This window comes from Ochotona curzoniae, unplaced genomic scaffold, assembly GCF_017591425.1.
Source record: "Ochotona curzoniae isolate NIBS_2020 unplaced genomic scaffold, NIBS_Ocur_1.0 contig_4148, whole genome shotgun sequence".
Lineage (NCBI taxonomy): Eukaryota > Metazoa > Chordata > Mammalia > Lagomorpha > Ochotonidae > Ochotona > Ochotona curzoniae.
In genome coordinates, this window is record NW_024466146.1 from 5,992,729 (window position 1) to 6,018,791 (window position 26,063).

At 44.4% G+C, this 26,063-nt stretch overlaps 3 protein-coding genes across 5 annotated transcripts; all 3 read right to left on the reverse strand.

Annotated features, from left to right (window-relative positions):
• Window positions 1-1,550: 1,550 nt before the first annotated feature.
• Window positions 1,551-3,786, reverse strand: LOC121159391 (gamma-crystallin D-like). The gene is made up of 3 exons (XM_040984412.1): window positions 3,778-3,786; window positions 3,410-3,652; window positions 1,551-1,829 (listed from the first exon to the last, which is right to left on the reverse strand). The coding sequence occupies exons 1-3, from the start codon at window positions 3,784-3,786 to the stop codon at window positions 1,551-1,553; spliced, it is 531 nt and encodes a 176-aa protein (XP_040840346.1).
• Window positions 3,787-9,311: 5,525 nt separating this feature from the next.
• Window positions 9,312-19,314, reverse strand: LOC121159392 (gamma-crystallin D). 3 transcript variants are annotated; one of them, XM_040984413.1, is made up of 4 exons: window positions 10,984-10,992; window positions 10,616-10,858; window positions 9,827-9,829; window positions 9,312-9,652 (listed from the first exon to the last, which is right to left on the reverse strand). In XM_040984413.1, the coding sequence occupies exons 1-4, from the start codon at window positions 10,990-10,992 to the stop codon at window positions 9,380-9,382; spliced, it is 528 nt and encodes a 175-aa protein (XP_040840347.1). In that variant the 3' UTR covers window positions 9,312-9,379. The 3 variants fall into 3 exon arrangements, with proteins under 3 accessions (XP_040840347.1, XP_040840349.1, XP_040840348.1); XM_040984415.1 differs by lacking the exons at window positions 9,827-9,829; window positions 10,984-10,992 and adding an exon at window positions 19,297-19,314; XM_040984414.1 differs by lacking the exon at window positions 9,827-9,829 and having other exon boundaries at window positions 10,984-10,993.
• On the reverse strand, window positions 17,732-19,315 carry LOC121159393 (gamma-crystallin C). Its single transcript, XM_040984416.1, has 3 exons — window positions 19,297-19,315; window positions 18,957-19,199; window positions 17,732-18,071 (listed from the first exon to the last, which is right to left on the reverse strand). Exons 1-3 carry the CDS (start codon window positions 19,303-19,305, stop codon window positions 17,799-17,801), a joined length of 525 nt encoding a protein of 174 aa, XP_040840350.1. The 5' UTR covers window positions 19,306-19,315; the 3' UTR covers window positions 17,732-17,798.
• Window positions 19,316-26,063: the final 6,748 nt, after the last annotated feature.

A 26,063-nucleotide genomic window follows, 5' to 3' on the forward strand; every position in this document is an offset into this window, starting at 1 on the left:
GTTGGGGGACGGTGCTGTGGATGTCAGCTTAACTCTCTGCCTGCTGTGCTGGCATCCCACATGGGTGCTGGTTCATGTCCCAGGTGCTCTACTTACAATCCAGCTCTCTGCATATAGCCTGGAAAATCAAAACAAGGTGGTCCAAAGCCTTGGGCTCCTGCTCACATGTGAGAGACCCAGAAGAAGCCCTTGTCTCCTGGCCTGAGACCGGCTCAGCTCCAGTTCCAGTAGCCACTGGGGATCGAGCCAGCAGATGGAAGAACTTTTTCTATCTCTCCTTCTCTCTATAACTCTGCCTTCCAAATAAAAATAAAATAAATTCTTCTTTAAAAAAAGAATTACCTAGGCAATGGATCTACAAGTCTTCTTTATAGCTAGTATCCCCAGTGATACAGATACTGGGGATTTTCAATTCATTATTGATGTTTTGAAAAACTAACTTATAATATCCAAATACTCATTATTAGCCAAGGCACTTGTATTAATCCATGGTTCATCACTGTAGTGAAATACCCGAGGCAGGCTAATGTTACAAAGAGCATTATTTTTTAGCTCATCGTTTTGGAAGCTAGAAGTTCCAGCTCAGGCAGCTCCATTGTTGAGCCTCTGGTGAGAGGTCATGGCAGATGGCACCCCAGAGGCAATGCACATGGAAGCAAACGATAGTGACACAAAATCAGACGCCAGAGAGCAAGATTAGGGTTCCATAACCCCCTCTAAGGGCACACTCCCACCTAAGCCAAGGACTTCCAGCTGGAGGGCTCTCCCCACCTCCCACAATCCAAAGCTCCCAGCACTCCAATCCTTGGGTGGCCAACTGAGACAAACCGAAAGCAACCACAGCAGCACCTACCTTCCGGATACTTACTCTGTGGTAGTGTGCGTGGTGCCTGGCTCCACTGTAAAACTGCAAAATCAAATAACGTAATCTGCATTTAGTCCCTATGAGGGGAAAAGTGTCACCTTTCATTTTTTACAAATTAGAAAACGAAGGTCCAGAATGGCAGGTAACTTGTCCTTCTACCTGAAGCCAATAAGTGGATTCGGACCCAGGTATTGGGGTTTCAGAGACTGTGTTCTTTTCTTTTTAAGGGAGGTAGTTTCAAAATTTTTGAACATGTGTTTGTTTGAAGAGAGAGAGAGAGCGAGCCTCCATATCTTTACTCTCGGAATGCCATGGTAGCCAGGACTGGGGTCCTTTCTAGTCTCCATGTGACTGGCAGCTTACTCCAGTGTTTCAGCCATCACCTGTTGCCTCTCAGGGTGTGCGTTAGCAAGAAGCTGGACTGCAAGTGCACCAGGACTCTACCCTTGGATCCCAGTATGGGTTGCAATGATTTAAGATCCCTTGTTGTGTCTGTGCTCTTACCTGCTACCTACATCACCTTTTCCACTGATGCATGTTAGCAAATGCACAACACTCCCTAGCTATATCTCTGCTGAGACCCTCCAGAGAGACGGAAAGGAATACAGGACCACATTGCTGCATGAAACACACAGGAAATATTTTATTAGCTTCCAGACAGAGAAAAGAATACAGTAAAAACATTTTAATAGAAATCCACAGCTCTCCTCAAAGAGCCCACCCTGGCGTTCAGGGACCCCCAGTCGTGGTAGCGCCTGTAGCCCCCCGGCCGCAGCAGGTACTGCCGCCCTCGGTAGTTGGGCAGCTCGTAGAGGATCCAGGAGCCCTCGAGCACGTTGAAGGAGTGGATCTCGGTGAAGTGGAAGCGGTCCTGAAGAGCCGAGCAGTCCTCGGTGAGCTCCAGCATCTGGCCTCTGAAGTCCTCACCCTCACGCTCATAGATCCTGATCCTGTGGGAGCTGGCCTGCGGAGGCAGCCGACAGCACGGGGCACGAGTCAGAAAGCTCACTCACCTTGCTTGATCCTCTTTTGGCAACTAATCATACCCATCTCTGCGGAAACAGGCATTTCTTTTCCCTTTTTAATGTCAAACGTGACCAAATTGAACAGCAGCAATAAAGACCTAACAAATTCCATTAAAAAAGCAAAAGAAAGAATAAAAGGGAGAAAAGAAAGATGGGGAAGATGGGAAGGAAGGAGGAAAGGCAGGGACTGCCACGCTAACCCTGCCATGTGAGGTCTGTAGAAGTAAAACAAATGGAACATATTGACTATTGAGATGAAAAAGACAAGGTGTTCCTGGCAAAGTACTGGTTGGTTTGAATTTCAGCGGCAGCGGGGAGAAGAAGTCAAATTGCTTTTCCTACAGTGAGGCACGTCTTGGTGGCAATCCGGGAAGACAGTTCAGCCAGGCAATCCCCTGAGCCCTTCTTTTCTGTATTAAGCCCTGCCACTCTAAAATGCTGAAGAGCAAGAGCTGCCATCAAGACTCGGTCTCAGTTCTCAACTCCAACTTCTGCTTCTACAAGTTGTAGGCAATTAACAGAAACTGGAATTTCAAGGTTATGCAGGAGGCCTTCACAAATCAAGCAAATATAGAACAAGTATAGAAACAGAGAAAGTTGGGCCATGTGCAAATCTGGTTCTTCCTTGGTCTGCTTTCCTTCCCATTGTCGGCATGGTTTTTCTTCCTACCATTAAAATTCACCCTAAGAGGGATTCCAACGGGCGGTCCTGAGTCATAAAGGACAGTTACTAAGGTATCTTCCCATTGGTCAGAGGATGTCCGTGCAATTGTTTAATCTGGTCTTCATGTCAGCCTGGCACAGAAGAACAATGATTCTAAGCATTTCCTTCTATGAGGAAGAAACGAAAGAAATGCCAACTTTGCAAGTTTTTGTTGCCAGCCTGGCTCCTGCCCGGCAACGAAATGCTGTGAGAAGGTTTCATTCTCACAAAAGTGGTTTATTTCTCCTGGTAGCAAATCCGAACTGTGGAATTCCAGACTGTTGGGGCTTCATTTGGCTAAGAGAGGGCTCCGCAAGAGCTATTGGAATCTCACTGGGGTTGCTTGTTTTACCTAATCAAAAGGCAGGGTTAGAGACACATTAGATGTTCATAATTACAGCTAAAACTTTAGGTGGGGGTGTGCTTAGCAAGCCACAGGTTAATTTGTCATCCTCACCCATAAACTACTCTTGTTAGTCCCATTTACAAGTGAAAAAGGTGGAAACAGTGCGTGGATCGATCCTGAGGCATCGATAACAAGTTCATTTGTTACTTTGATGTAGACACCCTAAACTAAACTGGGCTCTACTTATTTTCTGGGGAGGCGAATTGATTTTAACAAAATAGAATCAAAGGTCCATTTAAGAGCATTGCATCACACGGAATGGCAGGAAACCTTAAGGAGGCCAGCGGAGGAAGGGGAGTGGAGAGCCAGAACACAGCAGGCTGCCCTCCATCCCTGATCCAGAGTGTGAGTGACACCTGCAGGGACCCGATGTGACTGCGGGGCGCAGGAGGCAGCAGCGAAGGACTCACGTGTGGGATGAGGCGGCAGGAGCGGACCGAGTCGCTGAGGCCCATCCACTGCTGGTAGTCGGGGTACTCGCCCCGCCGCAGGAAGTACTGGTAGCCCTGGTAGTTGGGCTGCTCATAGAGCATCCAGCAGCCGCTGTCCACGCGCACCGAGTTGCAGCGGCTGAAGTAGGGCTGCAGGTTGGAGTGGTCGCTGCTGCACTCGTAGTGGCGGCCCTGGAAGCCGCGGTCCTCGTAGAAGGTGATCTGCAAGGCAGGGCAAGGCGAGGCCAGATGAGGCGCGGGGAGGCGCGGGCTCAAGGGCCTGCGGCGGGCCCCGACCCCCGTGTGCCGGGCCGCGTGCCGGGGCCCTGGGCGGGCGCTGGGCTCACCTTCCCCATGGCTGGTCGACCCGGAGGATGCGAGTTGAGTGCGTGCGGCGGGCGGCGCAGCGGGTCTATATAGCGGGAGCGCTGCTGCGTTGGCAGGAAACACACAAAAGGGGCCCGCGCGGAGCCTCTTTTTCTCCCCTCTCTGTTTCTATATAATGACCTCGGGGGTGGCACTTTATTGTATGTTTTCTCTGAGACTTTCCAGAGCTTTCGAACTGATGACCTGGATCAAACTGTCACCTGATGCCACTCGGGCCTTTCTATGAAACCATTTGGGGAATTGGAACTAAGCAAAGAAACAACATTTTGTTTGCCCTTTCAAAGTTTGGCATGGTTTCTTTCCAAGTAGTAATGTAAAGACAGGACCAAGTCTGAGATCACAGTGGGCTGGTGTTTAGATCAGATGCTGATGGGTAACTGGAAACGTGGGGGTTTGAACCAGGCTTCTCCACGGGTGGTGAGTTCAGGGGGATTCCCCCTTTGCCTGGTGCAGGCTGCTGCAGAGCAGGGCGGGTAGGCGGCGAGTTAACACTCCTAGACCGGGCAGAATGATGGAGGTTGGATTCAAAGAAGCACTGGTCAGGCACCTGGTCTCAGCTTTGCTTTCTGAGGACTGGGTGGATCAAGGACCTCTGCCCCACCCACAAGACAGGAATTGGTACCCTTAGATTAGGGATGCCGGGAGTGGCTCACGGGCCATTGCTGCTGGCTGGCTGTCTGGCTAAGGCTGCGCTCAGGTGATTTCAGTTGCAGACACATGCAAGGCGATTCACAGACCAACTGCTTTCAAATCCCACAGTTGCATCCTTTTACCCTTCTGGTTAAGGTCTGACTCCAGGAGCTGGAGTCTTACCTCTTTCCTCCACATCTTCTCGGAGCTCCTGATGATCCAGTCCCCTTTAAGCAGGATTTGTTACCATCAACACCATTCTGGACATTTTGGGCCCCAAATTCCTCTGATGGGGCGGGCGTAGGGTTGGCTTCTGCATGACAGGTTGCAGGCAAGGTCTGCCACCTAGGTGCAGCTGGCCAGTTAGACACCCAAATGCCCTGTGGGAGGCAAATTCTCCTTTTCTCTTGACCTTGAGAAGAGTAATTTCAGGAGAAGCTAATCCTTCTCTTGTGCACATTGTCTCCTCCCTGACTTTGGGTTCTTGCTACCTAAATCCAAAAGCAGCAAAAAGTACTTTTTGCTAAAAGTAGTTTTCCTTGAACAAACGTTGTGATTCATAAAATTGGAACAAGCAGAATCACATCTCCTTCAAAAATTATGTTTTGTGAAAAAACTGGAAACTATGAGTAGGTAGAAAGAGAGACTTTAAAACTCTAGTCCTATATAAAAAGAACTGTTGATATTTTAAAATTTCTAAATCTAGCCCTTGTGATTTAATTCTTCCATTTCTAAGAATTTGGTCAAAGGAAATCATTAAACTTACATACACAGGTTATGATTGATAGTATGTGTCTGAACATTGTTTGTAATACAGAAAATCAGGTACAATTGAAATGTTCACATTATGGCATTGCTTACATAAATTATGGAACATCTGTTTGATGACATGCAGCTACCTAAAATTCTGTTCTGAATTAATTTATTTCAAGGTGTGAAACATGTCTACCCAATATTAAGTGGACATCTTCAAAGCAAATATAGTGTACACTAAAAACTACAAAAAACCGCTGAAAGAAATTGAAGACATAAATGAATGGAAACATATCCTGTGCCCATGGATTGTTAAGATGTCAGTTTTTAACCAAAGAAATCTAAAGATATAGCGCAATTTCTTTCAAGATCCCAGTATTATTAAACTAAGCATAAAGACATAGCGAGATTTATATGAAATCTCATGGGACCACAAATATTCTAGTCTTAATAAAGAACAACATTGGAGGACTCATGCTTCCTGATTTCCAACTTGCTACAAACACACAGCGATTAAAGCAGTGTGATATTGACATAACAAAGTCACAATGAGCCAGTGCAGTAGAACATAGAGTCTTGAAGAAAATCCCGGAACGCATTGATTTTAAAGTTATTTATTGGAAACGTAGAGAAAGAGAACTATTTCCCATCCATTGTCTCACTCCCCTAATGTCTACAGTAGCAGCTTGGGCTGGGTCAGACTAAAGCCAGGAGTCAGGAACTGAACCAGGGTCTCCCACATGGGGGCAGGGTAGCAGGTGCTTGAAGCATTACTAGTTGCCACCCCGAGTGTACATTTCATGGCAGCTGGAATGGAGGACAGAGGAGGGACTTGAACCCAGGCACGGGCTACAGGACGTGGGCATCTGTACCACTGCAGCAAATGCCTATGCCTCAGTGTGTCATTAAATGCGTTTTACAAGATTGCCAACATCACTTGATGGAAAAAGACGGCGTTTTCAGTAATAAGTGCTGGGAGCGCTGGATAGCCACTCACAGAACAATGCTCTTATATCACACACAAACTGATGTAAAACTGACCTAAAATGAGTGTAAGACCTTAACGTAAGATCTAAAACTACGAAACTCCCAGAAAAAAAAAATAGAGAAAACTTGACATTTAAACAGCAATAACTTTTTGGACATGACACTGAAGACAGGCAGATTGCAGGGTTGGCACAGTGGCTCAAAAGACTAATCTTCCACCTGCAAACACTGGCGTCTCAACTAGGTACAGATTTGTGTCCCAGTTCTCCATTTACAATACAGCTGTCTGCTTGTGGCCTGGGAAAGCAGTTGAGGATGGCCCAAAGCCTTGGGACCCTGCACTGGTGCGAAAGACCTAGAAGAAACTCATGGCTCCTGGTTTTGGATAGGCTCAGCTCCAACCATTGCAGTCATTTAAGGGATCAAGCAGCAGATGGAAAATCTTTTTTTTTTTTTTTTTTTTGTCTCTCCTCTCTGTAAATCTGCTTTTCTAATATAAATAATTTTACTTTTTAAAATTTTTATGTAAACAAATACATTTTTAAAAACCAGGTAAATTACTTCATCAAAATTACGTTTGTGTATCAAAGGGCATCATAAATAAAGGGACAGACTGTTGGATTAGAAAAGATATTGGCAAACTGTATATTTGATAAGGAATGAATATCCAGGCTATATAAAGACTGCCTGTAGTGGAACAAGATAGCATTGACAAAGGCGTGCATAAGCATTTTTGCAAAGACGATGTATAAATGGTTAGTAAGCATACGGAAAGATTCTTAATGTCACTGATGATTAGATGATTACAAATGAAATTCACAATGAGATATCACTTCACACTCAGCAGAATGCCTGCTATAACCACCCCCCAAAAGAAAAACCGGGAAAGAATGGTTGTTGGCAAGGATATGAAGACATTAAAACACTTTAAGTCTTGCTGGTGAGGATATAAATGATGCATCCTGTATGGGGATACCCCAGGAAGTTAAACATAAAATGATCATATTCTCCAGCAATTTTACTTCCACATATACAGCCAAAAAATTTAAAGTAGGATCTCAAAAAGAGATAGTAGGATATCCATATAAGTGGTAGCATTATTCCCAATAGTCAGGAGGTCAGAATAATCCAAACATCCATTGACAAAAGAACTGATAAAGTTTTATCTATACTAGAATGCTCAACCTTAAGAGAAAAGAAATTCTGCGACATGCCACCGTGTACAGGAATTTTGAAAAATTTATTAAATGAAGCAGACCGGATTACTGAAATACTGAATAATTCCATTTGTTTGAGATAACTGGAGTGGTCAGATTTACAAAGACAGGAAGTAGAATGGTGCTTCCTAGGAAGTGGGATTTTGATGGGTTTTGAGTTCAATTCTATTAAGTCTGAAGATGTGTATGTGAATTTTAAAAACAGGTTATAAGCATTCTTAGCAGGGCCTGCCTGTGGAGCAGCCAGTGGAGCCTCAATTTGCGACACCAGCATCCCATCTCTGAGTGCTGTTTCCCTTTCCTGTGACTCTGCTTTCTGCCTAGCTTCCTGCCAGTGTGCCTGGGAAGGCAGTGGACAGCCCAGGCCTGCACCCCACGTCAGGGCCCAGATGGAACGTTCCTCTCCTGGCTTCAGCTTGGCCACAGCCTGATTGTTGTGGGCATTTGGGGAAAAGCCCTCTGGGTAGATTTTTCTCACACTCTCTTTCCCTCTTTCTCTAACTCTGTATTTCAAGTAAATAATTTTTTTAAAGCTCTAATCATTATGAATTAGGTAAGAAAATACAGGTGTCTAAATTATATGGACTGAACTGCCAACTATGCTTAATTACCACTGAGAATAGAATTAGGGTAATATTTATTATTTTATTTAAATAATTTTTCTTCAGGTCTGCACATTTTTATGACACACACATTTTACCTCAGAGAACAAAAAGAGCAATAGGTACTCATTATTAAACTGCTGCAAAATTCTATTGTGTTTGGTAAACAAATTTAATGCTTAAGCATTAGCTTATCTCATTTCTCTCCTACTAGACAATTAGACATGTCTACTTGTAATTATAAATATTATTTGGATAGTTTTTGTACATAGAATGTGTTCCATGTTTAGGATTTGTTTCTTGGGACATATTCCTACAAAAATATTCACTGGATGAGAAAGAGGTCCACGTCCTTCCTTGGTAACTGTCCTCTCCTCGCCAGCCTGCCGGACACCTCCTCCCTCCTTTTCTTCCTCTTAGTCCCTATTCCCTTTCTGCTCCCTTCCCGTCTTCTTCTCCTCCCCTCGGCCTGTTCCTCTCATTTTGCTTTCTCCCTTTCTTTCTTTCTTTCCATCTGGGATCTCCATGAGACTCTGAAACATGTTCCCAACAGTCACTTAGGACAATTGAAGCTTTCTCGATCCCAGAAATGTGGGTGGAACTGTAAATAAGAGCGCTTAGTGGCTTAAACCAACATGGCTTATTGTGCTCCCATCACCGTCGGGAGGTGAAAGGTTGTTGGCCAGGGTCCAGAGGCTCACCCACAAGCCAGCTTCTCTGAAACGCCCCTGGCCTTTCCCTTGTGCTTGTCACTCCTGGGGGAAGAGGATGGAAGTGAGAAGGAATTGTGGCACCAGAGCACCTGCTCCCTGCATCCCCTTGCTGCTATGACGCAATGATCAGAGCAGTGTCACACCGTCCCCTCACTGGTCAGTGCCTGACAGAAATCAGTGACCCTGATGTTTGTACATCGTGAAGGGGTTTGAAAGATTCCAGAAGCCTTTCACTGCTTCCAGGTTCAGACTCTGTAAGTGGATTACGCACCCTGAGCGTCGGCTTCCCCAGCCTCATTCCTCAGGGAAAAACTGAAGCCCCAGCAGCGTTCTCAAAACCTGGCTTGTGGCAAGTTGTTTACAGGCCCACCAATGCAACGACACACACGACGTGAAAGTGTTTTTGCGCACTGCAAAGTTCTGCTTGCAGAAAGGCGTCTTCTGTCCTTGTTTAAGGTGTATTTACTTTTGAAGGTGTGTTTCTGGTGTGAGGATTTTCTATTACCCGTGGATCACACACCTTGATTGTGTGTCTGGGTAAGCGAAACAATAAAAAACCAAGTCTAGCAAAGGGAGCAACACGAGCCAAGTTAGTGCCAGGAACACAGAGAAAAAACTTTATTAGTTTCCAGATTGAGAAATGATGAAGGAGAACCTATTTCAATAGAAATCCATGACTCTCCTCAAAGAGCCCACCCTGGCATTCAGGGACCCCCAGTCGTGGTAGCCCCTGTAATCCCCTGGCCTCAGCAGGAACTGCCTGCCCCTGTAGTTGGGCAGCTCGTAGAGGACCCAGGAGCCCTCCAGCACGTTGAGCGAGTGGATCTCGGTGAGATGGAAGCGGTCCTGCAGAGAGGGGCAGTCCTCGGTGAGCTCCACCATCTGGCCTCTGTAATCTTCTCTCTCGTAGAGTCGGATCCGGTGGGAGCCCGCCTGGTCGGCACAGAACAGGAAAGGGGGGAAAAAAACCCATCTGTGACGTAATTGTAATGCATGAATGCCATGCAGCCCTTTGCAAAATTCTGACTATTCACCAACCCATTGCCCAAGGCAGAGAGACCATGCCGTGTGAGGCGCATAATGACAGAATGAATGGACAGAGAAAACCTGCTTTGTAAATTACGCAGATGTTTCCAAGGACGAAGTCCGCACCAGCTCAGGACCCTGCATCGAATTTTGAAGCGTTTATTACTCATGTCTGCCATTTTGTAGAAATGGGTTAATATTAAAACATGTACGTTAAAAAACACATTTAAAATGCCATGGTTTTGAACATAGTAAAAAAAGTAAGGGTCTTAAATCTCAGAAAAATCTGTCAGTAATTTATGAAAAAAATGGGAATGAGAAATCAGCGAATTCAAGGGCAAACTTTTCAGAAACCTTCATGTTTTTTGAAATGTATGTGCTATGTGCGTAAAATGTACTGCTCTCATTGACAGAAAATACTATTTGTATCATTTGGAGAAAAATCAAAATATGCAAAAGGGGAGCAAAAATGATGAAACAAAATCATACTGTATGTGCATAAAACCACTCTGTCTACCCCATAGACTAATTGTGTGTGTGTGTGTGTGTGTGTGTGTGTGTGTGCGCGCACGCGCACGTCTTATATCTGTTACCCTAACTACTGTTAGCCCTGTGTACCCTAACTACCCTGTTAATTCGTCTCTTAGTGCTGGATTTTCTGTAACTCCATTCTCAATGATTGCACAACAGTACTTTGGTCTCTCATGCCACCATCCCTGATGGACATAGCACTTTGCTTTTGTGGGAGATAAAGTATCACGCCCACCCAACTGGGCACTTGCGGTTCTGCTGCCCAGTCCTGATCACTCAGGCTAGGGGTCACTGCCCCAAATACATAACCTTGCCTAGGGAGGTTTGGTGTGGACTCACGTGTGGAATGAGGCGGCAGGAGCGGACCGAGTCGCTGAGGCCCATCCACTGCTGGTAGTCGGGGTACTCGCCCCGCCGCAGGAAGTACTGGCAGCCCAAGTAGTTGGGCTGCTCATAGAGCATCCAGCAGCCGCTGTCCACGCGCACCGAGTTGCAGCGGCTGAAGTAGGGCTGCAGGTTGGAGTGGTCGCTGCTGCACTCGTAGTGGCGGCCCTGGAAGCCGCGGTCCTCGTAGAAGGTGATCTGCAAGGCAGGGCAAGGCGAGGCCAGATGAGGCGCGGGGAGGCGCGGGCTCAAGGGCCTGCGGCGGGCCCCGACCCCCGTGTGCCGGGCCGCGTGCCGGGGCCCTGGGCGGGCGCTGGGCTCACCTTCCCCATGGCTGGTCGACCCGGAGGATGCGAGTTGAGTGCGTGCGGCGGGCGGCGCAGCGGGTCTATATAGCGGGAGCGCTGCTGCGTTGGCAGGAAACACACAAAAGGGGCCCGCGCGGGGCAAGGGCTTTTCGTGTTCTCTTTTTTTCCCATTGCTGTCAGAGTCCACGGGGCTCATTGTGGGTTTTGGTCCCATTCTTTCTGGAGTATTCGAGTTGTTCTCACTGATGGATGCTATTGAGATTGTTTGAAAAACAGTAATTTGGGACATTGTCTGTTTAATAATGGAAGCAATGCTTCAGCCATTTCCTATATAGTTCACACTTTTGTTTGTGTAGGTTAGGGGGAGGGAACAAAGAACTGTAAGCGAGGAGTTAAAAAAAATAGACAAATGCATAGTCCTTTAGGGCAAATACAGATTGATGTTACCTATCTACCCCCACACTGTCAGCAGGAAGAGATGATTTAACCGAATGTCAGAATTTTTGGAGAACTTTATCACTGAAGTGTGTAAGAAGCTGGGATGTTCTGGCAAGGGAGTCTACAGGATGTTAAACTTCCAGAGTGAGAGAAAAAGCAAACGGGACATTCCAAGCACCGAGTCGGACTTAATTGCTATCCTATTTGGAAGAAGATTGAGAATTAAGAATTTTTTCTTACCTCATTGTGGTTCTATGGTTCCCTAGGGAGACTGGCTTTAGGATCCTTCCTTTTAGAAAGATGAATTCCGGGGCAAAGTGAGACCACAGGGCACATTAGTACATTTAGGCTGGTACACCAGATTCTCTTTAAACTTGGTATAACAGAAAATCAGGCTCATAGGAATTGCACTTCTGGTGGACTCTAGAATCTGATGTTGTTCTTTGGTGGACAGGGCTACACAAAGCCTTTGACTCAGAGGAAATCAATTGTACGGACACAAAGAGAAGCTATGGCTGGAATGGTGTAGGGAGAGGAAGGAATACATATCTGAATGCTGAGCCTCTAGGAAGACTTTAGAAAGCATTTATTGGCCTGGAAGAGAACAGTTTGACGGGCTGGAAAGAGCACTGGTGTGGAAAATGACCCATGTGTCTAACCTCTTTCATGCTCAAAGAGTTATTCACAGTCCTGTGTTGACCCAGGGAAGGACTCCTGACTCTTACTAAGTTTTTATGAATTAAACTCAAATTATGTACATTAAGGTGACTTCTATTCCTCTATTTTCTGGCTTCTTGTTACCTTGCTTTCACCATGGAAAGTCATGTGTTTGCAAATTCACTTATGTTTAGTGGAAAATGAGCTGCTAGAACTGAAAAATAGAAATATTTATTCTCATTAAAAAAATTAAATGATGGATGCATTTATTTTTTCAGACAGAAAAGTTTATTTGCAAAGGGACCAGGTGCGCAGGGAAGGGAGAGGGTAGCGGAAAGCAGCTCTGGAGAGAAGCCGGAAGCCAGGAGGAGGGGTGCCTCTGGAAAAGGAGGGAGGGAGACATCAAAAGGACGGTGGAGGAATGTTTAGAGTCATCGTTGTTTTGCCCAGAGCTGTTTTGGAGAGCAGGGTTCTGTGGGAGAAAGTGTTGGTAGATGCACCACAAGAAAGAAGCCACAGTCAGAGCCCCTGATAATACACACTGATGGCTTAGGGAGATGAGAACTCGGGGAAACTTTATAGGATATCACGTCATCTCTTCAGTGCCTACAGGCATTGGCTGCTAACCCCAAGGAGAGTTTCTAAATTCTTCCACTGTTGACTGGAAATGCTATAGATCAAGTTGCTAATTGTCTTTCTTGCTCTGAATCACACTTCATTAGGAAGTATTTTATTTTGAAGGATTAAAATGTCCTTTGGTAAATACATTTTCTTATCATAAAATGATGTAAGAAAACATGCTGATTGGCTTTTAATTTTGAAGATTTTTATTTATTTTTATTTATTTGAAAGAGAGATCAATCTTGCATATGCTGACTCACGTCCCAAAGGCCTTCCAGGGCCAGGACAAAGTCAGGCTGAAGCCAGGAGCATGGAATGCTATCCAGGCTCCCCTGTGGGTGGCAGGGACCCGAGCACTGGAGTCTGAAGCCAAATAGCTGGGACTTGAACCAGGCACTCATACAGGGCTTGCAAGTGTCCCAAGCAGGGACTTAACTGCTGTGCCATGCATGTACCCTCTTGCTTGGTTTTTATTTTATAAATGCTTTTGCTTGGCAAAATGAAAATTGGAAGTGTTGTGTTAGCCCTTATGTAAACAAAATTAGCAAGGGAAATCGAAGATATTTAAGGCCCAGCTGATTGAAAGAAGGAGAAAACAATGGTGAGCATGGGGGGGAGGGGTGTGTTCTGTTTGTCATAATGCTTCAGACAATTTTCCTTCTCAGGACTCCACATGTTGGGATCAACATAGCAGTTAGGGACATGTGACAAACACAAGCTTGATTCCCACTCTTGTCTCTTACTAGCTGTGAAAACCTGAGTGTGTTAAGCTAACGAACCATTAGTGTATTTTTTTTCCACAGATATTGTAAATAACAAGCTTACTTTGTCCAAAATACATAATGATGAATTGATTGAGCTATTTTTTTTTGCCTTTGAGATAATGTGTTTCATCAATATAGCTGATACTGTTCAAAATTGTCATATTCTTCTCATGTCACATATTCTAACTTTATTTAAGGAATTAAAGAGTTATTTATTTATTTGAAAGACCATTACAGAAAGAGGGAGAGGCAGAGTAAGGGAGAGAGACACACACAGAGAGAGAACTATTGCATCCTCTGCTTTCCTCCTCAAATGGCCACAGAAGTTGGGACTGGGCAGGGCAAAGCCAGGAGCTTGGAATTTCATTTGGGTGACAGGGGCTCAAGTGTTTTCCACTGCTTTTTCTTAGGCAAACTAACAGGGAATTGGCCTGGAAGTGGGATAGCAGGGACACCAAGCGTGCCCATGCAGGGGCTGGCATTGCCAACAGTAGCTTCACTTGCTGCAGCACAATGCTAGCCCCAGATATTTTCACTTTAAATCAAGTAATGTCATTCAAGCATGCACATCCTTGTCTGCCACCACCCTCAGTGGCTGTTACCAATCTTTATCGTTTTCAGAACTCTTTGCTAGAGCTGTATGATTCACTGCCAAAGGCACAGAGCTGATCCAGAAAGTGGTTGTAACCTGACTCGTCAGTTTTCTCTTGGAAAAGGCCATTTCACATTGGGTTGCAAGCTTGTGATTTTGTGTGATAGAGAGAAAATAAGTCATTTACAAGATATTTGTAGTAGTATATTTAGAAATTTTTTTTCCTTGGAAGATTTACATGTAATTATCAAGCACTCTCAGAACACACAACAGGTTTCTCTGGATCAAGGTTAAATTTCCCCCCCAGTGAGCGGAATGGGCATGGGAGAGCTCACTTCACTGGTACCCCAAACCTAGTAAGAGAAGTGAGGAGACCAAAGTACCGTCAGCAGGAGGTGGACGTTCCAGGGAAGCTGTGACCAGTTCCCTCTGGGCCTCCCGTCCCAGGCAAAGGTTCAAAAGCAGAAAGTGCCTGCTCCAGCGGTACAGTCCATCAATAGATGCTTTCCAACTAGCAAAACAGGGAACTGTTTTGATTGGAAATGTGCCTAAACAGAAATAGCAAGTTTTTCAGGAAGCTAAGATGTGTGGGGAAGTGTTAACTATGTATATTGTGCCAGGGAAACACTTTCCCTCCCAGAATGTTATGCAATAAAACTCATAACATGAAAAATATGTCAAGAAATATGCCCCTATGTTCTAATCCTAAAAATTTGTCATTAATTTTACTGTCATAACTGCTTAATAAAAGCATTCAATAAATGAAAGCCTTTTATGCATGATTTGGTACCTGGTAAGGACTTGATTTTAAGTGCTTCTATGTTCTCTAGTGCTGCTGTTTAGTGCTATTTTTATGTAATGCTTTGTGGTGGTAGGGACAGACCTTTTGCTTTTTGTTCTTGGGTTTTTAAAAAGTTTATTTATTTGAAGAGAAGAGTGACAGAAAGAGGGAGAGAGAGAAGGAAAGAGAGAGAGAGAGAGAAAGAGAGAGAAATCTCTCCTCTGTTGGCTTATTCCCTGAGAACAGCCAGAGTGGGCCGGGCTGAAGTTAAAAGTCAAAACTCCACCCAGGTCTCCTGCCTGGATGGGAGGGACCAGGTGCTCAGGACATCCTCCATTGCTGACCCAGGTGCGTTAGCAGGGAGCTGGACCAGAAGCAGAGCAGTTGGGATTCTGATATGAAATACTGCTGCTAGGAGCTGCTGGCATCACAGGCAACAGCTCCAGCGTCACCTGATGCTCTCCTGTTTGTTTTGATCATTTTTTCATCCACAGTGCTACAGATGGCAGGCCTGCAACAGACGCTTGGTACATGGTAAAGGTCATGTCTCAGAGAGTTGGATATCTAGTGGCTAACAATTAGACAAAGTCTATGAAAATACAAAATAAACTTGTATCTGAGCAGATAGTCTTACTTCTAGATCTCAAATCGTGACACAGGAAGCCGAGGGTACAGATATGACAGTATTCCTTGCAGCATTGTTTATAAAGGCAACAATGGAAAAGCTCAGCCATCAATGGGGAAATAGTGAAATGATCTAGGATACCTCCAAACAATGGGATGCAACCCAGCCTTTCTACAGAATAAAGTGTGGAACTTAGATACATGTCCATCTTACCTTACATTTTAACTTAGCATCGCTGCTTAAATGAATTAGTTAATTTTTATTTGTTGCAAGGCAGATAAAGAGTGAGAGACAGCTAGAGGTAAGGAGACAGACTAACAGAGATCTTTCATTACTGATTCTTTTCCCAAATGCCCACAGTGGTCAGGGCCAGGCCAAGCTGTAGTCAGAAACCTAGAATTCAACTCCAGTCCATGAGATGTGTGACAGGAACCAAATATTTGAGCCATCATCTGCTGCCTCGCATGGTGCACACCAGCAGGAAGTTGGCATTGGACACAAAGCAGGGGCTGTAACAGGAGTGATCTGGTACAGCATGCAGGGATCCCAAGAGGCATCTCAACTGCTATGTCAACTTCTCTCCCTCCTATTTTAGTTTTATATTTACTTTCTTTACTTATTTCAGAGACAGAGGGACACAAAGAGAAAGATAGAGACAGACTATTCGCTCTTATTGGCTCAATCCACAAACACCATCAATGGCTCTAACCTGGCCAGGCTAAAGCCGAGAGCCAGGACTCTGACCCACGTTGAGCTATCCACTACTATGCCCCAGAGTGTACACTAGCAGGAAATGGGTATGCAGGCGTCCAAGCCGAAGCACAAGTGCCAAGCCAAATGTACACTGCTATATTGCATTTTGAAAGCAAGTTTCAGCAGTATATACGCCATGATTCCATATTTGCAAAAAAAAAAAAAAAATAGTGTTTCATGATATAGGGGTGGAGCTAAAGAGTACAGTCCCAGAAGGGTATCCATCAGATCTAAACAGGGTTAGCAAAAATGAGTGCCAGAGGACCTCTCTATTGACTGTGTGAGACGTACTAGGTAGCAGGATTATGGGTAGCTTTTTTTTTTTTTTAAATGTATTGGAAAGTCAGATTCACAGAGAAAAGGAGAGACAGAGAAAACGATTTTCCATCTGCTGATTCACTTCCCAGGTGGTCATTATGGCCGGAGTTAGGCTGATCTGAAGCCAGGAGCCAAGAGCTTCTTCTGGGTCCCTCATATGGATGAGGGTCGCAAGGCTTTGGGCTGTCCCCTACTGCTTACCCAGGCCACAAGCAGGGAGCTGGATGGAGAGTGAAGCTGCTGAAACATGAACTGGCGTCTATAGGGGATCCTGGCAGCTGCAAGGCAAGTGCTTTAGCCACTAGGCTACTGCACTGGGCCCATGGGTAGCTTTTACTTTGGATAGAGGTTTCGAATGAAAACATAGATTTCCAGATACTTGCTTGGATTTTTCTTTCTTTTTTTTTTTTTCTTCAAATTTGCAGAGCTACATTTGTGAGTAAGTCAACCAAGGAGCTCTATCTAGAAACTTCTGCTTTCTTCAAGGTGCCTTTAAATTTGAGCCTTACAGGACTTTTGTTGTAGGTTATATCATATGTAAATTTATTTACAGTATTGAGGCATCTCTCTTAGGGATATATCTTCACTCTCTGGATGCTGTGTATAGCTGTGCAGTTCCTGTATTTTACACAGCACTGTACTGCCTAAAAAGCTAACTTTGTGCAAAAACACGGTGATGGGCCAATAATAGCCTGGCATTGGTTCCTCAACACTGTTCTTAAAGGTCAACAAAACTTCATTTTCTTTTTTTTTAAGTTTTTTTTTTTTCTTTTTACAAAGTCAGATATACAGAGAGGAGGAGAGATAGAGAGGAAGTGGAGCTGCCAGGATTAGAACCGGCGACCATAGGGGATCCCAGCACATTCAAGGCAAAGACCTTAGCCACTAGGCCACGCCACCGGGGGGGGGGGGCCCAAAACTTAATTTTCTAATGGAGTTTAATCAGGATGTTTGCCTTGCCTTCATTACTCGTGTGACTTTACTTTCTCTGGCCTCCACCTACTTTCCACGTCACCATCAACACTCTTTAGTTGGCCTGTCTTCCAGGCTCTGTCCCCCCTCCTGTCTGACCTCGGAGCCTTGCTCACACTCACGATGCCCTGATGTCCTGGCATCCACAGCATCTGTGCCCCCAAACCCTTCACAATCTGTAGCATGGAGCATTTACACACGAAATAACTCGCACAAAAGCCAATAAAACTGGAAGTCAGTAATTGCCAACAATACAGACTAAGTATTTTATTAGGTTCCAAAGCGAGAAATTGGCAACGTTCATCCATTTTAGTATAAATCCACCACCCTCCGCAGAGAGCCTGCTTTAGCATCCACAGCCCCCCAGTCGAGGTAGCGTCTGTACTCCCGGGGCCTCAGCAGGTACTGCCTGCCGCGGTAGTTGGGCAACTCATAGAGGATCCAGCAGCCCTCCAGCACGTGGAGGGAACGCACTTCACTGATGTGGAAGCGGTCTTGAATGCAGGAGCAGTCCTCGCTCAGCTCCATCATGAGGCCTTTGTGGTCATCTCTCTCATAGAGCCGCATCCGGTGGGAGCTTGTCTACTCGGTACACACACACACACAAAAGAATTCAGAAAAGCAAGTAAGCCTCTTGGCAAATTCAACCAATCAAGCAGTGATGAACCTGGTAGATGGGGGCGTGGATTTCCCATGTAAAAATCATGACTCTGAAATGGCTGAGAATGCTGCACCTTTGATAAATGCTAGCATTTGACAAAGTCTTGCACACTTGTTTGCTGTTTCTTAGCGAAGAGATGGGATTTTTAAGAGGTCCAAACTTTGAGTTAGAATTTATCGGCAACTCAAGTACCTTGATTCCTAACTCCCTATGTTAACTTAAATTTTTATTGTTTTGGAAAATATATAAGTAATTTATCTTGATTTGTGTTTTAAGAAGACTGTCTCCAAAATTTACTTATATTCATGTAAATTTATCGTTACAGTAGGAGTTTTGAACTTCCACACCACAGGGAAAATTGTTTAAATAATTGCTTGGAATCAGGATTCAATTGATTTCCCAAGTAAAGGCAAATTTGAGTAGGCTGTATGAACAGGAGTTTTCAGTCCTTAATATTCCACAGTAGAATCTAATTAAGTCATTAGAAATTTCTTTAAAACAGTTGAAGATGAATTGAACTTGTCATAAATGTCTAAATAGCTAGCTGTGCCTAATCAGCTTCCCAATTGCAAGTTTTGTTTTAAATCTTATTATGCGATTACATTGATTACAAGCAACGTTTGATTATCTTAAAAACAAAACGTAAAACTGTTCCTGCAAAGGGGTTCTTCCTTGGATTCTGCGTCATTAGCAGATGTCAAAAGCCTACGTACATCCTTGGTTGTTTATAAAGCAAACAGCCTTGACTCACATCAATAACTCAGAACCCTACAAGCAGCTTTTGAGTCAAACCTAGCAGAACTCACGTGCGGGATGAGGCGGCAGGAGCGGACCGAGTCGCTGAGGCCCATCCACTGCTGGTAGTCGGGGTACTCGCCCCGCCGCAGGAAGTACTGGTGGCCCTGGTAGTTGGGCTGCTCATAGAGCATCCAGCAGCCGCTGTCCACGCGCACCGAGTTGCAGCGGCTGAAGTAGGGCTGCAGGTTGGGGCAGTCGCTGCTGCACTGGTAGCAGCGGCCCTGGAAGCCGCGGTCCTCGTAGAAGGTGATCTGCAAGGGAAGAATAATTCCAAATGAAATCGTTAGCTTCCCTGCAGGCCTTGCCTAAGGCTCTAGGTCCTTTTTATGAAACGTGTGCTCTGCTCACCTTCCCCATGGCTGGGTGACTCAGTTGATACAGGCTGAGTGTGTGTGACGGGTGGCGCAGCGTATCTATATAGCAGGACGGCTGCTGCGTTTGCAGGAACAATACAAAAGGGGCCCGCGGGGGTGAGTAAGGGCATTTTATGTATCCCTTTTACATGCTGCATTCACCGGAAGCGACTGCAGAGTTTGCCCTCATTCTCTGGCATATTCTCACGCTGGCCTCTATCTGCTGCTCTTTTATTTTGATTCTTCGTGTTTTTAAAATTTCTCAGCACACCGGTCTGAACTTGTGACCTGAAATTTGTGTCTCCATACGTAGTATGATTTAATGAAATGCCATGGATTGTCTGGGGAAAGTTGCGGCTTTGCCAAGTGCCCCTGAGTTCCGTTAGGCTGTTGGAGAGCAGAATGTTGTACACCCTATTTTTCCTGGGAAGACACGGAGCTGGCCATCTTTAGTGTTTTTCTTCACACAATTTACCAGTTCAATGCAGAACATCAATCTAGTCTCTGATCTAGGCAAGGTTTGAGTTCACTGATCCAATCCAGGAAAACACAATCATTCATCTCCCTGCCTCTCTTCTCGCTTTGACAGGTGCACTTCAGGTACCCGGATGTCAGCCCCTGGGAGTCAAGTAGTGATAAGAACCAAGGCAAGGCTTCCTATAGCTTGGGCTCGTGACAGGGAAGTGTGTAGCTCTATTGGTTGTTGCTTTGCCAGGGATGGAGAGGTTATCAAGCTTGGCTTTGATACAGACTGCCTGGGCTGGGGAGGTCTACAGATGGCTGCCTGGAGGTAGGAGGCACTGTCACCTCCAGAGCATGAGCTGTCTCGCAAGAAACATGTGACGAGTGAGAAAGACAGTGGAAGCAGCCTGGCACTCAAGCTGGGACATATTTGTATTCGAGTAGATGTAAGCCATATTCCAACTTGTGTCAGGGTTACTCTGAGACCAGGATGAAATGAAATAAATAAGGCCACTTTATTAATCTGCCTAAGCACAAGGGTGGGGAGGGGCAGGTCAACAAAATACCCACAAAACACCAGCAACTATCTCTCTCATACAGAATTATTTCTGATTATTTCTTTACCAATTACAGCTTAATTCTCCCTATGGGTAAGATTTAGTGAGATAATCAATCATAAAATTAATCTTGCTTTGGAGAAGAAGTAGACATTGCTTTTGTCTACTTTTTACATTTTTCCCCAAAGCAAAATTCTATCACAGCATCTCCCGCTCTTATGAAAAATAAATGTATTTGTTTTCTTTATTTCAGAAATTAAAAGAGAAACTGCCCACTATTTCCTATTCTACTTTAAATACATGAAAAAATTGGTGTTGGACTATGACAAAACTGGGAACTGGAGTTCAATGCCAGTTCCGTTTGGACAGCAGGGACCTCACTGCCTGAACTATCAAGGGGCGTTTGTGGAGCCAAGAATCCACGCACTCGCATGTGGGTGTGAGCGTCCCAAGTGACACCTTAACCAATACCTCATGCACTCTTTTTCACACTTGGACTGAGCCATTCCAAGTTCCCTCTGGTGCTTATTTTCCCTTGTTATGTGAGTAAAAACCCCAACTTATCAAGTGTGTTTCCAGCAGTTTAGCACTAAAGGACATTGATATGAATAAATGAGGTTACATACATGATATATTTGGCACGTACTTGGGACAAATAAAGACTGGATAAAAGTTAGATAGTAATAATAGAGTGACTTTATGGGTGAAGATTTCATCATGTCTGTCACTCTCAGACATTCAATGTTTTCAAAAATTCCTGGAGAAGAATTCTGTGGATTAAAAACAATGTCAGCCTTGGAGAGTGCTGTAGAACTCATCTGGTGTTTTTTGAGGTCTGCCGTGCTTTGCAAAGCCGACACGGTGGTGTGACATGTTAATCCTCCTGCAGCACTGGCAGCCCAAATGGGATTCCTTGGTGTCTGGCTGCTGCACTTGCAGTCCAACTCCTTTCTTAGGGCCAGGAAAAGCAGCAGAGGAAGACTCAAGTGCTTGGGCCAAGCAACCTTGTGGGAGACCTTGAAGAAGTTCCTGGCTGCTGGCTTCAGATCAACTCAGCTCCAGGACTGTAGCCATCTGGGGAGTGAACTAGCTGAAGGAAGATCTCTCTCTCTCTCCTTTCTTCTCTCTATGTTACTCTGCCTTTCAAACAAAATAAAATAAGTCTCTTCAAAGAAGAATCACTTTGCTTGGTAAAATACAAATTACCGTCCGCGATTCTGTATTAGATCAGAAGATCCTTCAAAGTTAGATTTCTAATGAGTACCAAATAATTCTTGGACCAAACTTGGAAAAAAAATACCACTATGGTTTATTCCTTTTAAAAAATGTATTCATTTGAGAGAGGGAGGTAGAAAGACAGATAGAAAGAGAGTAAATACTCCCATCCATTGTTTCATGTCGCAAATGTGTCCAATAGCCAGGGTTGGGCCAGGCTTGCCGGGAGCTGCGAACTCAATCGTGCCCTCCCAGTGTGGGAAATGGGAACCCAACAGCTTGCTTCTCAGGGTCCATGTTAGCAGGAAGCTGGAATCAAGAGTCAGAATTGAGAATTGAACCCCAGTACTGATTTGTGATGCTTGGAAACTTAATCGTTCGACCAAAATCCTCACTCCTTTTTTTTCATTTTAGTTAAGAAATAGGTATTTCAGTCTGTCCGAGTCAAGCTTTATTAGCCACTGCCCGAATATCCTCCACAAACATGTAGGCAGAAATTCTGTCTTCTAGAATTAATGCTCCTTTTACAGTTTCAGAAGCATCCAATGAGAGACGCAATGCAACAATACAAGCACTTACCCAACAGAGCTGAGTACAACAGAAAAAACCTTAAAGGGCCAGAAAACACGTTACAGAACTTTAGGCTTCTCAGAATGGCACGTTCTTGGCTTTCTCCCATATCCTCTCACGTCTTTCTCCTCCTCCTTTTTCCTTTTTTTTCTAAAGAAATTTATACTACTTGTCTCTCTCTGCTGGAAAATGACTTTCTTTGTCTTTAAAAAATATTGTTATTCTTCTTCTTCATGAAATAGTTCTGTAGGTGTAGGGATTCTCCCTTCCAGTCCTCTTCCTGCTTCCCCATTTTCCTGTGTTCTATCACGTTAGTACCAGTTCTTTAGTAAGTTACGGGTTTAACATTCTGCAATTTAAGTGTATCATCGCATTGTAGGTTTAGGCAAAGGTAGCAAATTGCGATATCATATTGTCAAACTATATTTAACTGACACATTGAGAGTCGTACTTTTATTTGGGAGTAGAAATGCCTGCTGCAACATATCTTTACTTCCTGGTATGCTAGTCTCGGTTCCACAGTTCATCTATGAGAATATGTGTAGACACTTGTTTACCTACATATCTATTCTTTTTGTATTTTTCATGAAGTCTGTCTTCTATCAGAGAGAGCATATGATATTTGTCCTCTTGGCACTGGCTTGTTTCATTGAACATCATGATTTCCAGTTAGGGCCATTTACTTACAAATTCTCCTATTTCTTGGCCTCACTACCACATTGTCCAAGAAGCTGTCTTTTAAGTAAACTCGTATCTCTACTGAACTCCAAACAGCTTCCCAAGTCTTCCGAGTCTTTCCTCTCCCTTCCTGCACTCAGCCAGCATGCTAGAGTCATGAAAATTGAAACATCAGAAGTGTCATCTTGCTGCTCACTTGCTTGAAACCCTCCCTAGACTCTCCTTCCTTGCCTCTGGGATTAAGCACTGATTCTGTATGCTGGCAACCCAGACCTGATCCCCCATCTCCCCCCAGACTGAAAGTCCTGTCACACGGAGCCTCTTGCCGTTTCCCAGGTACACCATGTTATTTTCACCCTGCCTTCATTTCCAACACTGAGATATCAGTTCTCTATTTTTTGCTTTTTTCAGAGCTCAGCTCAAGCATCAGTTTCTTTGCAGAGATTTTTTGGAACCCTTTCTAATCTTCCGAGCTGAATCGAATTCTGACTCATTAGCATCATGTTAATTGTCATTTATCTAATTATTTCATCTCCTATCAGTCCCAGAATGGATGAGCAGAGCTCCACAAGGGCAGAAACTTGCATATCTGTATTTTTATATTCTTACTAATTGGCAAAATGAGCTATCACAAAAAATGTATTTGCAAATACCTGGGGAATGAATGACTGCTGCCCTCCAGTCTGAAAGTCATTGTTGCAACAGCTCTATGCAAATGCTCAGCACACACAGCATGCATGCACACTTCAAACTCCAGCATCGCAGTAAGTAGGGTACACAAGCACTCGGCGCTCAACCTGTTTAACAGGCCTATGTAATAGTGGAGATGAATCAGCAAAAGGAACAAAACAGAATTTTGTGTTGTCCTCTAAACTCTCGCTACTTCAGAATTCTAATTTTTATGTGTTCTAAGATGACAAGTTCATGTTTGCAATATAATCATGCTTCACTTAGCAAACAGAGGTCATTTGGGTGCTAACCACATAGACTAAAGTGTCACAAAGACACCGTGTAAGCGACCAGGGGTCAATGTCACAGTGCCAGCCTCTGCTCCTCTTGCTTAACAACCAGTGACCAGCAGGCAGGCAGTGCTCACTGACACACTCTTGACCTGTACTGCTGCTCTGGGGAGAAACCATGACAATGTGTTTCTTCCTGTTTAAGAACAGGTGCTTGCGATCGTCACTTTTACTTTAACAAACACACAAAGAAAACTTGAATTCCTAAGGGGTGGCGATTGGCCGGGGGTGGGGACGGGAAAAGGGCAGGGTCGAAGAGATAGAACACAAACCAACATCAGGACCTAGCCCATGGAAGGGCAGGAACAATGAAGAAAGGCTGTGAGATCTCATGATGAAGTGAAACTTTGGGAGCAGAACTCAACAGAGTTCTCAGTGCTCTTCAGTAGCCACCATACTTCTTTGCTTGGTGGGCCTTTTATAAGATTAGACAAGAAGAAAGCATCAATTCAAGGGGCGAAATGAGGAGATTAAACAAAAAAGATTCAAATCTAGGCTTAGTATTACAAATTGGGATAGGCAGGAAATAGGGTGAATGTAGGCTGTCTAAAGTGTATATATTGCTGGGTATCTCAAATTGTTGATACATGTCAACAGAGAATATCATGGGATATTCCTCCTCCCATGCAATTCCCTGAGGTCCCAGTACTTATCTAACAACTTTTATAATTATCTATGGACACTTTAATAACTCTGTTTACTGCAAATATGAACAGGTTTGAACAACAAATTATATGCTTACTCTGTTTATAAGACATTTGGCTGTTGCATTGCCTCTCTTAAGGAAATGGGCTAGAAGGAAGTTGTAAAAACATGAACAGGGGACACATAGAGTGCAGTGAGTTAAGCCTTGGCTTGTGATGTTAGCATCCCATGTTGGGTGCTGTTTCAAATTCTTGGTTCCTGTGCTTTTTTGATCCAGCTTCCTGCTACCATAACCTGGGAAAGCAACAGACGATGACTGTGTGTTTGGGCCAGTGTCATGCATGTGAGAGACCTGCATGGAGTTGTTAGCGTCAGCTTGGGCCAGTCTTGGCTGTTGCAGCCATTTGAAGGAGTGAACCAGGGGATGGAAGATCTCTCTTTCTCTCTGCCTTTCACATTAATAAATATATTTTTAAAAGACTAGCCCATAGTGCTGAAGATAGCCCATAGGTATGGGTAAGCATTGAGAGGAGCGGAGCAAGAAAAGAATAGAAAACAGGTTACTCAGCAGCAGGGTGGAGCCAGTAGACCGTATAATATTAAATTTGATATCATGGGACTATTGCTATATAAAGTTGCATCTATCGGCTGGTGCACTGTAGTCAACGCAGCCGTACATGAGGGATGGTTTGTGGGGAAAGAAGCTCTGCTGCCTGCCTGAGTCAGTGTGGCGTACAGCAGGGGAAGTCCACGTGGCTGGAGGAGCAAGCCAGTGAGGAGTTGCAAGTTCAGAGAAAACTGAGAGAAGCATGGCCCACTCACTTCTTCTCCAGAGTTTGGAGAGATGTACTGACGGAAGTGGGTCCACAGATTCCCATTCTGTGTAAGGATGGATGAGCCAGTTCACTAGAGTCTCAGTGGGGTTCTTTGGATGAATTTTGATTAACTTTGCAAGAAACAGCCCCACAAACAGTGTTTATTTATACTTTGAAGGAGGTTGTTTACTCAATACTCTCTTTAAACAGGAAAATGTTCCTTTAGGTTTTAGTGCTGGAGATAGATGAATTTGCCCTGATAAATAATTGCCTTATCATCTAGGCTCTGAGTCATGGAACTGGCCTGGCAGCTTTGCCTGGGATTTTGGATCTGAACCTGTATCTAGAGCCAACACAGCACCATGCAGCACACAACTTTGGATTTGAACTTTGCTCCTGGCTTACTCCTCCTACTCTCGATTTTCCTCTGACCCGATTTCTTTATCCACTTATCTCTGATTTATTGTAGTGCATATTTTATTGGTAAACTTAATCCATTTTAATAAATAGCCAAACAGACCGCTTCAGAAAATTTCAACTCCTTCTTTTCCAAATGCTCTTAGTTTCTGCAATCATATTTTACTTCCATATTAAAGTGATATGAAGTTGAGAATCTCCGTCTGCATGAGGTTTTGCAAATGTTCTTAAATTCTTGTTCAAAGTGCATCAAGTAAAGAGACAGTGAGTTACATTTGACTTGGAAGTCTCATAATGGAATGAGCTGTAGGAAATGGAACTAGGGAAAAAGGGATGGTGGCTGTTAGGGTAAGGAGTGCAGGAAGTGAGAGTGGACCGGCTCAT

What these genes read in the sequence shown, in the direction of transcription:
- LOC121159391 (XM_040984412.1), bottom strand. An exon ending in CCTGCCGCCTCATCCCACAC is followed by an intron (nt 1,830 to 3,409) that starts GTGAGTCCTTCG and finishes CTGCCTCCGCAG; the next exon opens with GCCAGCTCCCACAGGATCAG.
- LOC121159393 (XM_040984416.1), bottom strand. An exon ending in CCTGCCGCCTCATCCCGCAC is followed by an intron (nt 18,072 to 18,956) that starts GTGAGTTCTGCT and finishes TGTACCGAGTAG; the next exon opens with ACAAGCTCCCACCGGATGCG.